The sequence below is a fragment of the Podarcis pityusensis genome (genome assembly GCF_964106645.2).
Source record: "Podarcis pityusensis genome assembly, chromosome: 2".
Lineage (NCBI taxonomy): Eukaryota > Metazoa > Chordata > Lepidosauria > Squamata > Lacertidae > Podarcis > Podarcis pityusensis.
Window position 1 is genome coordinate 42,476,342 of NC_138029.1, and position 13,005 is coordinate 42,489,346.

General features: G+C 42.4%; 1 protein-coding gene across 2 annotated transcripts in view; it reads right to left on the bottom strand.

The window, feature by feature from the left end:
- Positions 1-13,005, bottom strand: part of DNAH9 (dynein axonemal heavy chain 9) — a gene marked incomplete at its 5' end in the record, with an annotated part of 193,033 nt that overhangs the window by 62,991 nt on the left and 117,037 nt on the right. Inside the window, 4 exons of one of the 2 annotated variants that reach the window (XM_080993517.1) lie at positions 50-285; positions 3,113-3,301; positions 7,462-7,581; positions 12,183-12,608. In XM_080993517.1, coding sequence (XP_080849643.1) covers positions 50-285; positions 3,113-3,301; positions 7,462-7,581; positions 12,183-12,608 — 971 coding nt within the window. Of the gene's footprint in view, positions 1-49; positions 286-3,112; positions 3,302-3,398; positions 3,524-7,461; positions 7,582-12,182; positions 12,609-13,005 lie in introns of those variants that run through there. The other variant, XM_080993518.1, reaches the window with a different exon arrangement.

The window sequence follows — 13,005 nt, forward strand, 5'->3', positions numbered from 1 at the left end:
AGGTTTTGCTTTTTCCCAGCTGCAGCTTTGCATGGTCCTGCCTGCTCACCCTTTCTGCCCAATCCGGGTCACTCGGAGAGCTTCACCATACTTGGTTTTGATCCACTTGATGCCCTGGAGCTGGGGGTCAACCATAAGCGGCCAGCGCTCGCAGTTGCTGAGGATTGTGGCATTTTCAGTGGACATGCGGTCAGCCGGTAGCCCTTCATTCTGCCAGGCTGCTATGTCAGCATCATCAGTCAGCATCATCAGAGGATCCAAAGATGGAGTCAACGGGATTGCAACCTAGGACAGCAAAAGGCACGCAACTTGCAGATGAACAGTAAACACCTATGTACTCCAAGTACCAGCAAGCTGAATTAATACTGCTTTTTCTGTTATTTAACAGCAAGTCTCTACTAGCGCCTGCAATTTCTTAAGACTGTATAAAACCTTTAGGTGAAAGACTGAGAGGCACAAGAGGGATTTCAAATTTCCTGCTGCATCATCGAAACTGGAGTAAGGGGAATAAGGTATTTTCTGCCTCCTAACCATCAATGGAAAAAACCCCAGCTTGGGCAAAGGAGTACTCCACATAGATAGCAAACTCACCATTGTGTGCACCATCCAAACCAAACAACCACCACCTGGAACCCCTTACAGCAGTGGTTTTCAACCAGTGTGCCATGTCACCCTGGGGTGCCTTGAATGATGGTCAGGGTACCCACAGGCAACACTGGCCTCTGCCCCTCTTTCTTTCCCTCCTCTGATGCCCTCTCACATCTCTGTTTCCCAAAGGCTTGCACAGCTGTTTATTGCAGAAGTCCTGGCTACAAGCTCCCCAGATGAATGGTGCCTCTGAGAGGCATTTGTCTTTGGGGTGGGTGGGGGGACAGCTCAGAGACCAGGGATGGCAGCTGCCCAGAGGACTAACAAGGAGAGGGGAGAGGAGAGGAGGCTGGGGGCACACTCCACAAGAAAGGGTGTTTGAAAAAGGGTGAGAGGCTGCCAGAACTGCAGGCAAGGGGTGACATAACTGAACTCCTGAGCCCCACAGGGGTGCTGCAGAAAGAATGTAGTTGGTTAAGGGAACCGTGGCCTCAATAAGGTTGAAAATCTCTGCCTTGCAGCATCAGTTCCAGGTTGTAATTACTCCTTGGGATCATTGTTCTCAAGCTTTTCAAGCCACACCCATTTGACCTTCAGAATGCTGCTAGCATTCACGTGCATGTATTATTCAACAATGCATCAAATGTATATGTATATGTCTTCATACAAGTGTATATTTATTTTAAAGTGAAAAATCTGTGTAAAAGCCCCAAGGTTCAAGAAGGTATTTTCAAAATTTAAAACTAATTAAATGCAGGATAAACCTTGCCCCATTGACATATGCCTTGCCCTCCAAAATGTGAATCAGCCCACACAGCTGAAGTGGAAACAAGGGTCCTGTCTTCATTTCCTAGGAACTGAATGGTTGGTCAAAGCTAGATATATTTTCTACATTCAACATTCCACTATCCTGGCTACAGGATAGTCACCCAAAGGGAACACAACTTTGAAGGGGTTACCATCTGGTGATAAATACAATATTCAAAGCTTTCTGCAGAGGATTAAATATTTTTGTGCCAGGGATTCTGCCCTCATGTCCCATCTTTTGAGAGTGATATGGAATGCTTCTCTTAACTGGATGCATAAGGGTCCCCAGCTAGCCAAGTTACAGAGTTTCTAGATATTGCAGCCACCAAATTTTTTTAAGTGAAATGTACTTCTAAGCTGAAACCATAAGATTTAAACACAACTGGTTTGTGTAGTGGTTTCGGTTTTGCCCTTCTTGTATCTGAACCAATGGGAAAAGAACGTGCTGCATTTACAGTTTTCAAACTTTAGTCTTAGAATATAGGGGAGTAGAACATCTGTAGAAATAAAGGTAAAGGTAAAGGTACCCCTGCCCGTACAGGCCAGTCGTGTCCGACTCTAGGGTTGCGCGCTCATCTCGCTCAAGAGGCTGGGAGCCGGCGCCGTCCGAAGACACTTCCGGGTCACGTGGCCAGCGTGACGAAGCTGCAGCTGGCGAGCCAGCACCAGCGCCGCACACGGAAACGCCGTTTACCTTCCCGCTATAAAGCAGTACCTATTTATCTACTTGCACTTAGGGGTGCTTTCAAACTGCTAGGTGGGCAGGAGCTGGGACCGAACGACGGGAGCTCACCCCGCCGCGGGGATTCAAACCGCCAACCTTACGATCAGCAAGTCCTAGGCACTGAGGTTTTACCCACAGCGCCATCCGCGTCCCTTAAGCTAAGTTTTCACAATTTTATCAAGGAATCATGGGCTAAATCAGGGATCAGGAACTTGTGGCCCTCAAGGTAACGTTGGACTGCAGATTTAGGAGCATGAACAATTGAAACATCTAGGAGTCCAACAACATCTGTAGCCACATGTTCCCCATCCCTGGGCTAAGATAAATTAGCTCATTGGCAACCCCTCACTCTTCTACTTCAAGACATCCTTTTGTGTACAAAAACAACAACAAGCAGTGACACCAAAACCTCAAAGAATGAGGCCTGGGGCAGGTTAAACTGACAGCTTGATAGAACAGGATCAGATTACACCTTGTACTTTTGCAGAATGTAATTAACACATTCACAAGTCTGCTGTGATGCTGCAAGGCAGCATTCACAGTTCCAGAAAGACTTGTATACACCAGGTGACCCTAGAGCAAGCTTTGCTTACCCAGAAGGCTTGGAACTAGAATCCCTAAGGGTACATCATATATCTTAAACACAGGAGCAATATAATAATAAATTATATAGAAATGCTTTTTTAAGGATTGTTTGGCATTTTAGAGAGAATAGCAGACAGAAGCAAACAAAAATGGAAGATCCAAAAGCTCTCTCTGTGTGTGTATTGTGGACATTCACAATCTATTAATTCAAAGCCATCTGGGTAAATAATAACAAATGTTTCCCAAATGTCATAATCAGCAACAGGGTGCAGCACTTTCAAGAGTCCATTCTAAACCTGCTTCCAACACAATTATAGACTGCCTTTGATTTCGAGCTCATGACAGAACAAAAGCTCAGATTGGAAAGCAGAGATGCATCTGAAAATGTGACAGTTATCTTGTGCTCACTTTTAGCTGGCGCAAGTATGGTTTCCATACGCTGTCCATTAGGTCCTGCCTGTATTTCTTGCTGAAGTAACCCAAGTAAGAGACGAATGCAGTTATCAATAAGACATCTCCACACAGTGCACTCTCTTGCTGCTTGAAGTCTTTCACTGATTCAGCCCACCTCACATTTTCAGAGGCTAGGCCCCCAACCTAGAATGAGCAGTGGAAAACAAACCACACAATTAAAGCTCGTGGAATAAATTTTGGCTTCAGAGATTTTTCATTCTTAGGAGTGCAGGCCTCTTACAAAGTACTGGTTGGGAGTAAGCAAGGTGTCTATACTGGCAACCTAAGAAGTCCTGTTTCACAAAACTGCTGTTGGTGAAGAGTGATGCAGTAAGGAGCTTATAGCCATTTTTCATCTTTCTGCCCTTCTTTTTGGAGTTTTTTGTTTAGATTTTGCTTAGGTCAGGAAAGGAAAGGAAAGTTTGAGGAACAATTCTCCCAACTGACCCTGGCCTCAGAAATTGACCAATGGTCTGGGCCTAGTTGAACTAGCATGCTTCTCACACTGGGACCCAGCCCTGATGGGATTTTAAGTCAGAGAAAATAATGTTTTCTACTGCTGCTTTACCCAGAGGTAAATGTGAGTAATATGCTATTACTGACTATAAGTTTATAGTCAGTTTGAAAATGCCTGGTTAAAACCTTTTAAGCTTTTTCTGATTAAATAGACAAAGGAGTCTTTTCTGAGGAGAATGGTATCTGTTACAGGAAACCACAGGAGCAGCACGTCCGGCTTTGCGACTTGAGGCAAAATGGGAAGTGCCGTCCTGCCCTGCCACTGCCACGTCTGCCGCCAGTATCAGCGCCAATTTTGGGTGAAATCATGCTGAAATCGTGAGAGATCTCGTGCACTCTGCAAGATGTCATGTGATTTCAGAGATCTTGCCTGAAATGCTGGAGCCGCTTCTCTGGTGGAGCGCCTGCAGAAACACCACCTTGGAGACTTCTGCCACCTGAGGTGTAGGCCTCACTCTGCCTAATGGCTGCACAGGCATCTATTTAATATTTTTTATAATTATAATATTTATCTCTCAGAGCTTTCTACAAAGTATTCAAATTGCATGTTGGAAAACATTATTAACTCACTTTTTTGCATATTTATTTTACTGCAATAACTGAAATATGTCTGTCTAAAAAATATTCTTGAGTTTTCTTAATCGAAACAGCCATTTTACCGAACACTTCGAGTCGCTTCAAGCTTTTTCAGAAGTGCCGTTCTTTATATTTTATTAACGTGGTAAAATTATGCAAATCTTGGTTCACATGACACACAAAAATACCTGGAAATGTTGAGAAACCTGTGCCCTAGTTGAAGCCAGGGTCTTCCCAACTTCACCATTACTTTCTTCAGAAGTATTACATCCAAATAGTGTGGTACATAAATCCATTTGTTCTTTGAGATCAATAAATTGAGGCCTCATTATATAAACTGCTAATGTTCAGTTAATGTCTTTTTCTGTGGCATCTATCACTTAGAGAACATCATCTTCAAGGCAGGCAATTCTAAAACATTTTTTATCTTCTTAAACCTTTTATAATCTTAGCTGATGCTGTTGGGTTGTGGGTCAATTGTTGGGTTGTGGGTCAATTGTTTTAAAACAATTTTATTTTGTTGTTTTTAAAAACATGACCACTGTTATCGAGCAGTTTTCAGTGGAAAAGAAATTAAGGAAGGAGAAGCTGCAGAACTGATAGGTCAGAGTATCAGAATAAATACTAAATGAAAGAGCAATCCTAAACAGCAACAAAAAGATTTATTTGGAGAAAACAGAACAGAATGTGAGATCAGGCATATAAGACAATAAATACAAAAATAGCATGCTAATTTTGTTACAATTGTGAGAGATGTATTTTGAAGGTGGAAAGTGCTGGCAGGAGAAGATACTTAGCATTACAAGATTTCCTAAATTACTGCACCATTGGCAGGTTGTCTGTTTGTTTTAAATCAAAAGAACAAAACGAATGTTAATTGAAATGAGTATCTCTAATTTTACTATTCCAAGCAAAGCAAACACATAAAAAAAGAGGAATATTCCCAAATAGATAATCATTTCTTGAGACAGGTGCACCAATAAAAAATCATGAGTCATCTTGAAGATTGTGGGGGGTGGGGGAGAGAGCTACAAATTAATGGTGCTTCCACACAGCAGTTTATTGTGGACTTGGTGCTGCTTATGCATGCAAGTTTTTCATAGTGTCCACACAACACTGTCCTCATCAAAATACAGTTCCATATATCACCCCACCTCAACCTTGTTAAATATAAACTGGATGAATTACGTATGCAAGTTTACAACAACAAACTGGAATGCCTTGTGGCAAGAAGTGTTGAAATGCACATTTTTCATCTGCTTCCAGAAATACAAAAATAATGCCATAGTGCCATAAGTATTTGGTTGGCCACCGTGAGAAGAGGAAAAGTGATTTCCATCTCCGATATTCCACTTCCGCTTACCATGGGAAGCTCAGACTGGCTTCCCCTCCACATGTTTGCAAGGGAAATTATTGTAAGTCATCTGAGTTTCTGCTGTGCTTGGGGTGCAAGTACCCTCATTTTTGCCAAATTAGTCCAAAATTGCATAAATCATACACAGATGCCAGGCAGGACAAGAGGTCAACTTAAAAATAGAAAGTCTAAGATTGAAAAACATCCCACATCTGTGCTATAAAGCAAAATCTTTCATTTTACCAGTTTCCATCTTAATTAAGAGATCACCCTCCATGCTAATTAGTTGTTATTGTTCTTTTCCTTTTTTCACTTTTTAATTGGCTTCTCTAAGAGTGACTTCTTTGGTAACAGCCTCAAAGCTAAACTCTCAATCCTCTGTAAATAAACACAAGTAGGGATGTGGAAATGACTAGCTCCACTTGCTGGTGAAAATGCAGAATGGTTTGATGCTTGTGTTGGAAAAGCATGAAGGGAAAACTGTCTCCTATTAGCCGCTTGCCGCTTGCCTTAATTATTCTCGGATGCAGCGTTTATCTGTATGAAATTTTATGTTAAACTTTTTAATTAAACTAGACTTTGAATGAATGTGCTCGGTTTAAATTAGCCATGACATCATTTATGGCAGTACAGGAAAGCATTCTAAGCTTTAGTGGCAGATATGTTCCAGTGCATTAACAAATTTGTTGATGTATTTTAATAATAGTAGTAGTAGTAATGTAGGAAATAAACTAGTTTGTAGGGTGGCCTTAAATCATAGGTAATAAATTCCATGAACTACTTAAGGCTTAACCAATTGTACTTGCCAACAACACTGGCTTGGATATATTAAAATACAACTGTGCATTTGTAGCATTTAAAGCATTTGGAGACTGTATCACTTTTCTAATACACATAGCCATAAGCTGCAATATCTCTTACTCTGGGTGAACACTACTGAAGTTAGAGGAAAACTTCAGTGTCAGTGAGTACAGGACTGCTGCTCTAGTAATTCTATATGATTATGTCCCTAACTAGTTCGACTGACTGCTATATTTTTTTTAAGCAACCAGCAGGCCCTTACGTTTGGCTTCTTGTTAAACAAGCAAGGCAGGCCTTTTGCACAACACAATACTATTACAACTACACACATGAATAGACACTTATTGCAAAGATAAAGGGCAACAGTGCTCATTAAAAACCCATATGCTCATTAAAATCACAAATTAAAGGTTTCATTTCACAGCAGCTGGAGCTAGTGAATGGCTGCTATGCCAACAGCCATGTATCATTCACAAAACCAGACAATACAGACATATACTGCTATGAATGATTAAAAGTGAAAAAAGGCACAGGGGCAGGATTGTTGTCCCAAAGTTTCAAGGCTTTACAAGCAATGGTCGCATTGTGCATTTGTGGCTAGTTCATTAGTCCAATCAGATATGGAAGTCAAGGAGTTTTATGCTCCCAGTAACTAATGACTGCTGAATCTACGCTTGCACAGAACCACTAAAGCATTCACTACAATGCTCTTCTGATCTATTCACATGCTACTATTCCTTGGAGAGATCAAGAATCCTAGCTGTCACTTGATTTTTCTCCCTGAAGCAGCACTCCACACCGGGAAACACTTCCCCTAGAAAAGCAAGACTGATAAATAAGAAAGGGGCACGTGCTACACATATCCTGGATGAATATTGCTCCCTTCTGCAAGTCTGGCGTCATACCAGTATGCTATTTGCTTTCATTCTGAGCTGGACAAACTTTCAGATTCAGAAGCACAGCTAGTTGTCCGTATAGCACTAAACAAAGTTCTTCCCACGCCCACCCACAAGTTGGCCTTCACATGGTGGCCCAAACCTCATCAAGTGATTCTCACCAGGCGATTTGCAAGGGAGATGGTCTTCGCTGTGGCTTCGGCTTCCTGTTGACATTTTAGCTTCTCTGCTGTGGCCTTCTCAAATTTGGCTGTAAGCCTAGCCAGGTTCTCGTTAAGGTGCTGCAGCGTGAAAAGAAGAAAACCATAGGAGAAACTAAAGATCATGACATGATGCAATTTGAATTTATGTATTCACACACCCCTGGTCAGAAGGAAGTGGGCTTTCTTCAGTTACTCAAGAAGACACACCTAACAGAGGTTATTTATTTCATCGCTGCTGGAAATAGAACCAGTCTGACCTTTTAAATTCACAAACCCACAGAATCCCCTTGAAGCATCAACTATGGTGCCAGCTCTGTGGGGAAAACAACATGGTTAAAACCCTCTCCTCCCATGGGGAATCTGGGGGGGGGGGGCACAAATGTCAGGCCTCTTTGCAGCAAACTGATCTAGGCTTGACCTGGGGTTTCTAAGGGAATTTTCCTGCTGGCCTCTTCCACAGTTAACAAAACTTACCTCACTTACTACACACCCCTTTTTTAAACTCACCCCATTGTTTGTGCCTTAACATACATTATAATAATCTTAACCCCTTGGACATAGCTGCTAAGGACATAGCGGCATCCTGTACCTTTGACAGTTTACATGGAAAAGTGAATTTTGGTAGGCTCAGCTTGCTATGCAAGGGTGACAAAAGCTGCAGCTGCCCAACTTCCTTCTTCTCCTATGCAACTTTGAATCTTGTGACCTACCCTGTGCAAAAAGCACAGAGCAGAAAAGGAAAGTGCCTCCTTGCCAGTTAAGGCTTACTGCCCTTGAGATTGTTGTCTCCAGGCTTAATACTTATTTATCAACATTATTTGCCAGCCTAAATGTGGAGGGCTGTTTGTGTGAAAGCTACAGAAAGGGGTGTGACCAAGGACCCAAGCAAAAAATGCCCTGTTTAGCTATGCTTCAGTGGTCTGGCAATGGACTTTGAAAGGGCCATCCAATCACTGCCCACATATGATGACATTCTCTTCCTGCTGCTCTGTAAAGCAAAATCAGGACTGTTCTCAAAGTTATTGAAATGTTTCGCTTCTGTGACAAAAGAACTGAAGTTAACAATTGATTTTTATCTGCATCCAGCACAAACAGCTTAAAGCTAAGTGCCTCTAAATCATTTTAACACTGCTTGAACAATACACTAGAAATAAACCCAAATATGAAAAAGGGGCTGCTTCTTCTTTTAGTAGCATCTGGAGTTACTTGATCAAATAGCTGCACAGAATACAAAACGCAGCCTTTTCAAACGTTTATCATTAAATCCCAGAGCTGTAACATTTAAAATGACTTCTGCACATTAAAGTTTCCACCATTTCTGAAAGCATGTGCATGCATTTTCATTTATTTATTATACACTGGATCCCAGTTTACACTCAGCTGGGTTTCATTCATGCAACACTCTGAGAGGAGAGGCAGAGGAGGTTCCTCATTAGGATAAAGTGAGGCAGTGCCCTGCCTGCTTAGGGTACCCCCTAGGAGGGTGGGATGGGGCAAATCACACTAGTCCCACTGTTGTCTTCACTTCCCCCTGATCTCTGCCACGCATCCTTCCCTTCATGCCAACTCAACACACTTCTCCTTCCTGCTATCCACCTCCTTCCTTCCTTCAGGTGAATGTTTCCTCTGATGGCTGTTTTGTAACTGTTACTGTGGTCTCATTGGATTTTATGCTAATATTTCAATTAATGATTTGGCGAACTATGGATTTCTAAAAATATTTTGTTATTATTTTACTCACTGAGCCTTGAAATTCTTCTTAAAATAGGCAGGTTATAAGTTTTTATTTATTTATTTATTTATTTATTTATTAATTAAGAATACTGACATCGCACCTTTCCAACAGAATATTGCTCAAGGTGACTAACAATAAAAGGAAAATTCATCAAGCTAGAGACTTCCCTTGGTTATGAATGGTTTGTATCATCACCCAAAAACTCTAAGAAAAACATTGAAGAATAAATTGGTTGGATTTGAAGTACGGTAGCTTGGTTCATTACTGCTCACACTACAAATGGTTTAGGCAGCAGCTATTAAGTTTGAAGATTTTCAAACATGGGTAAGTCTGAAGAACGTATATAGAAATTATTTTGTGAGCTGTACAATGTTACTGTATTTCAATGTCATTTTACATTGGTTTTTAACTACCCTAGAAAGTTTTATTGTGATTTGTAAAAAAATTATGCTGTGGCACAGGTTGGTAGGTTTTCCTAATTAAAGACCACATTTTAATTGACAGTTCTGAGCAGTTTTCAATTCCATACCACACTGTGTTGTGAAGCTGGAATGATTTTTATAATATAATATATTCAGTGTTTATGAGATTGATTTGGTATAAGATGGTGATGACCTATGAATGTTTTTGTTGCTGTTGCTAACAATAGTGTGCAATGCCTAACAAGTGGATTTCCCCCGGTTTAAAGCTAGTTTAAAGGTCTGCAACTTCAACTGACAAAGGGATTCATTATCCCTTAGGAAAAGTCACATAATGTACTGTACAAAAGAATTAGCTTGGATCCAGCAAATCTTTAATGCAAACTTTCATGGGCGTAGCCATGATTTTTGTTGGGGGGCAGGCCTTTTGTTGGGGGGGGCAGAACCTCAGTTAGCTATGGATTGGGGCGGGGCAGCTGCCACTCCCTGCCCTCCCTTGGCTACACCCATGCAAACTTTAGTTCCTTACAAGTGCATGGATCTCTAACTTCTGCCAAAACCCATACTGTAGATGCTCCTAATAGCCAAGAATGGCTATTCCAGGCTCCCAGCTACAGGAATACTCCAATTATATATACATATGTGGAACTATGCTCACAGAACAAAGGCAGCAATCCCAACTACCCTTACATTGAACTCGAGGGGATTTATTTCCGATTAAATATTACAAGTCACTGTTCATGGGAATGACTAGAGAAACATTCAAAATCTCAGGACAATCAATTGTCTGGACAATGGGTTATGTAGACATTTTACATTTTCCAAAGTGTTGTTCTGCCAAGCAGCCTTGTAAGAAAGTCTACGAAAATAAACTAGACCTGCCCCCTGCTGAATTTACTCGCCTGCCTATACAAATCTGTCAGTCTTCCATGGTCCATGGATAGTCTGAAAGAAACAAAAGCAACAGCTCCTTGTACCTGTAGGTGATTCTCTCACAGCAACCAGCCAGAAGGGCAGCTATTAATAAGCTTGATGTACAGTATACACTGTGGATTACAATGCTAGATTTTTTTACTTTTTATTTTTGCACAGCCAAATGATGTATAATGCAAATGCCATCATCTCATAAAATTTTAAAAATGTGCATCTGCTATGGGGTAAAACTAAAATTCTGGTTACTGCCAGCAGCGGAGGAAGCCGCTCAGGCGCCTGGGGCAGCGTGCCCGGGGCGGGGCGAAGGCAAGGCACACTGCGGAGCCTCTGGAGTCTGCCTACCTCCTCCCACTCAGCTGCCCTACAGCTGGGGGGGAGGCAGTGGGTGGACCTTTTGGGCAGCACGGAGCCTGTGACCGCCCAAGCCACCACATCTCTCCCAGGAGAGACGCATGGCTCGGGCACGCTGCAGGCCCTGCTGTGAGTGCCACCCAGCATTTTGTCACCCCTCTCAGTGGTGACACCTGAGGAGGCCCGCACTCACTGCGCACCCCTTCCTCAGCCCCTGGTTACTGCAGCATGGGAACAATAGGTAATGCAACAAAGCAGGAGACACAGAACCTGCCTCATCTCTCACTTCCTCAAAGCTTTGAGATGCTGCTGAACTCTTTTAACCCCATCAGCCCCAGCCAGCATGGCCAAGGGTCAAGGATTATGGGAGCTATGGTCCAACAGTATCTGGAGATTCCCACCCCTGTCTTAAAGGAATAAAGGAAGACTCTCTGAATTGACACCTCATAAACATAGAAAAATATGTTAGTGGGTTTCTGAAGAAGCATTCATTCAGCTGCAAGCAACCATCTGCCAAGGTGTTTCAGACGTGTCAAGAGCCAAAGGTTCACGGCTATATTCCTACATGTCGTGTAAATCCTGGGGTAGTTTGAAAGACAGGTTTCACCACTGGCTAATGCGGCAATGTCTCAAAGCCATGAGTAAATTTAGATCATTGTAATAGCTTAACTGGGACTTAAGAGAATTAAATTAGAATTTTTGCAATTGATGTGAACAACCCAACTATATCAGTCACATATCCCCTGTAATCTCACAATACAGACAAAAATCAGATTGGTCTGCATCAGGTAGTAGCAGCAAAAAAGACATGACATAATATGATGACAAAGATAAACCTAGCTCAATTCATTAGAGCGTGGTGCTGATAATCCCAAGGTTGAAGGTGGATATTCCTGCATTGAATAGGGTTGGACTAGATGCTACAATTCTATGATTCCATTATTATATGATTCACACTGTTGATGGGTAGTTTGTGCAATGCAGATGCCTACAAAAGCAAATCGCTGAACTTTGATGAACTTCGTATACCAAATAACCGTGAGTGGCGCACAGCACAATGGCCCATCTACTGGCAAGAGACAGGCAAAGGAACATCGCTCAGCAGATTCCAGGTTCACTACTGGGCTAGATGGCAAAATAGTCTGCCCTCGTATAAGGCAACTTCGTATACTCTACCCAGTGCATCACAGAACAATGCTAAGAGAAATGTAAACCTGTTTTACAGGCAGCCTTGGACTTACTGCAATTTTGGCCTTGATGCTAGCCAGCTTTTCCTGGGCAGCAGCAAGCTCGGCATTAGCTTTGTTGAGAGCCTGCCTCTTGGGCTCCACATCGCAGTACACTTTATGGAAGTGCACTATGTTGATGACCCAGGAGCAGAGGCCAGCAGCTGCATAGGACTTAGACGTCACCAGCTCAGGCTCGAACTCCGGGTCCTGCAGATACGGCTGAAGGGCTCGGAGGCAGTTCTCATGTATATTCTCTTTGTTGAAGTGGATCAAGGAATCCAGGAAGCTGTCCACTTTTGTCATGGCCACTTTGGCTGCTTTCCAGGTCCTGTCCTTGGGCACCTTCCCGCCGGGAGCCATGAGCACCATCACGGCAGCAGTGACATTGCTGACAGCGGAAGGCGGCGATCCAAATGACCTCAGTTCTGTCAGATTGTTCTGAAAAGGAGCAGGGAGGAGAAACCAAAGTTGTTAGATGAAAATGAATGGGTTTTCTTTTTACTTTGCTGGTAATGGAGTCAAGCTCCAGAGCTATCAATCTGAGAGAGGAGCTTTGAAGCCAGGAGCAGCACTGTGAATTTTAAATATTATGACTCATCAGACATAAAGCAATGAATCCCTCTAGTGGCACAGGGGCCTCTGCCGGCTTGTTAGATAAGAGCCAGTCATGTTCCTTCAGCATTTCAGCCCAACTCACAGGCCATTAAAAATGCACAATTATATTACAGATTTAACCAGTATGAAAAACAACAATGACAAAAAAAAAAAAAAAATCAGAATGCCCTGAAATCAACAAGGCATGTCTGAAGCTGCAAAAGGGCTTTAAAATGTGGCT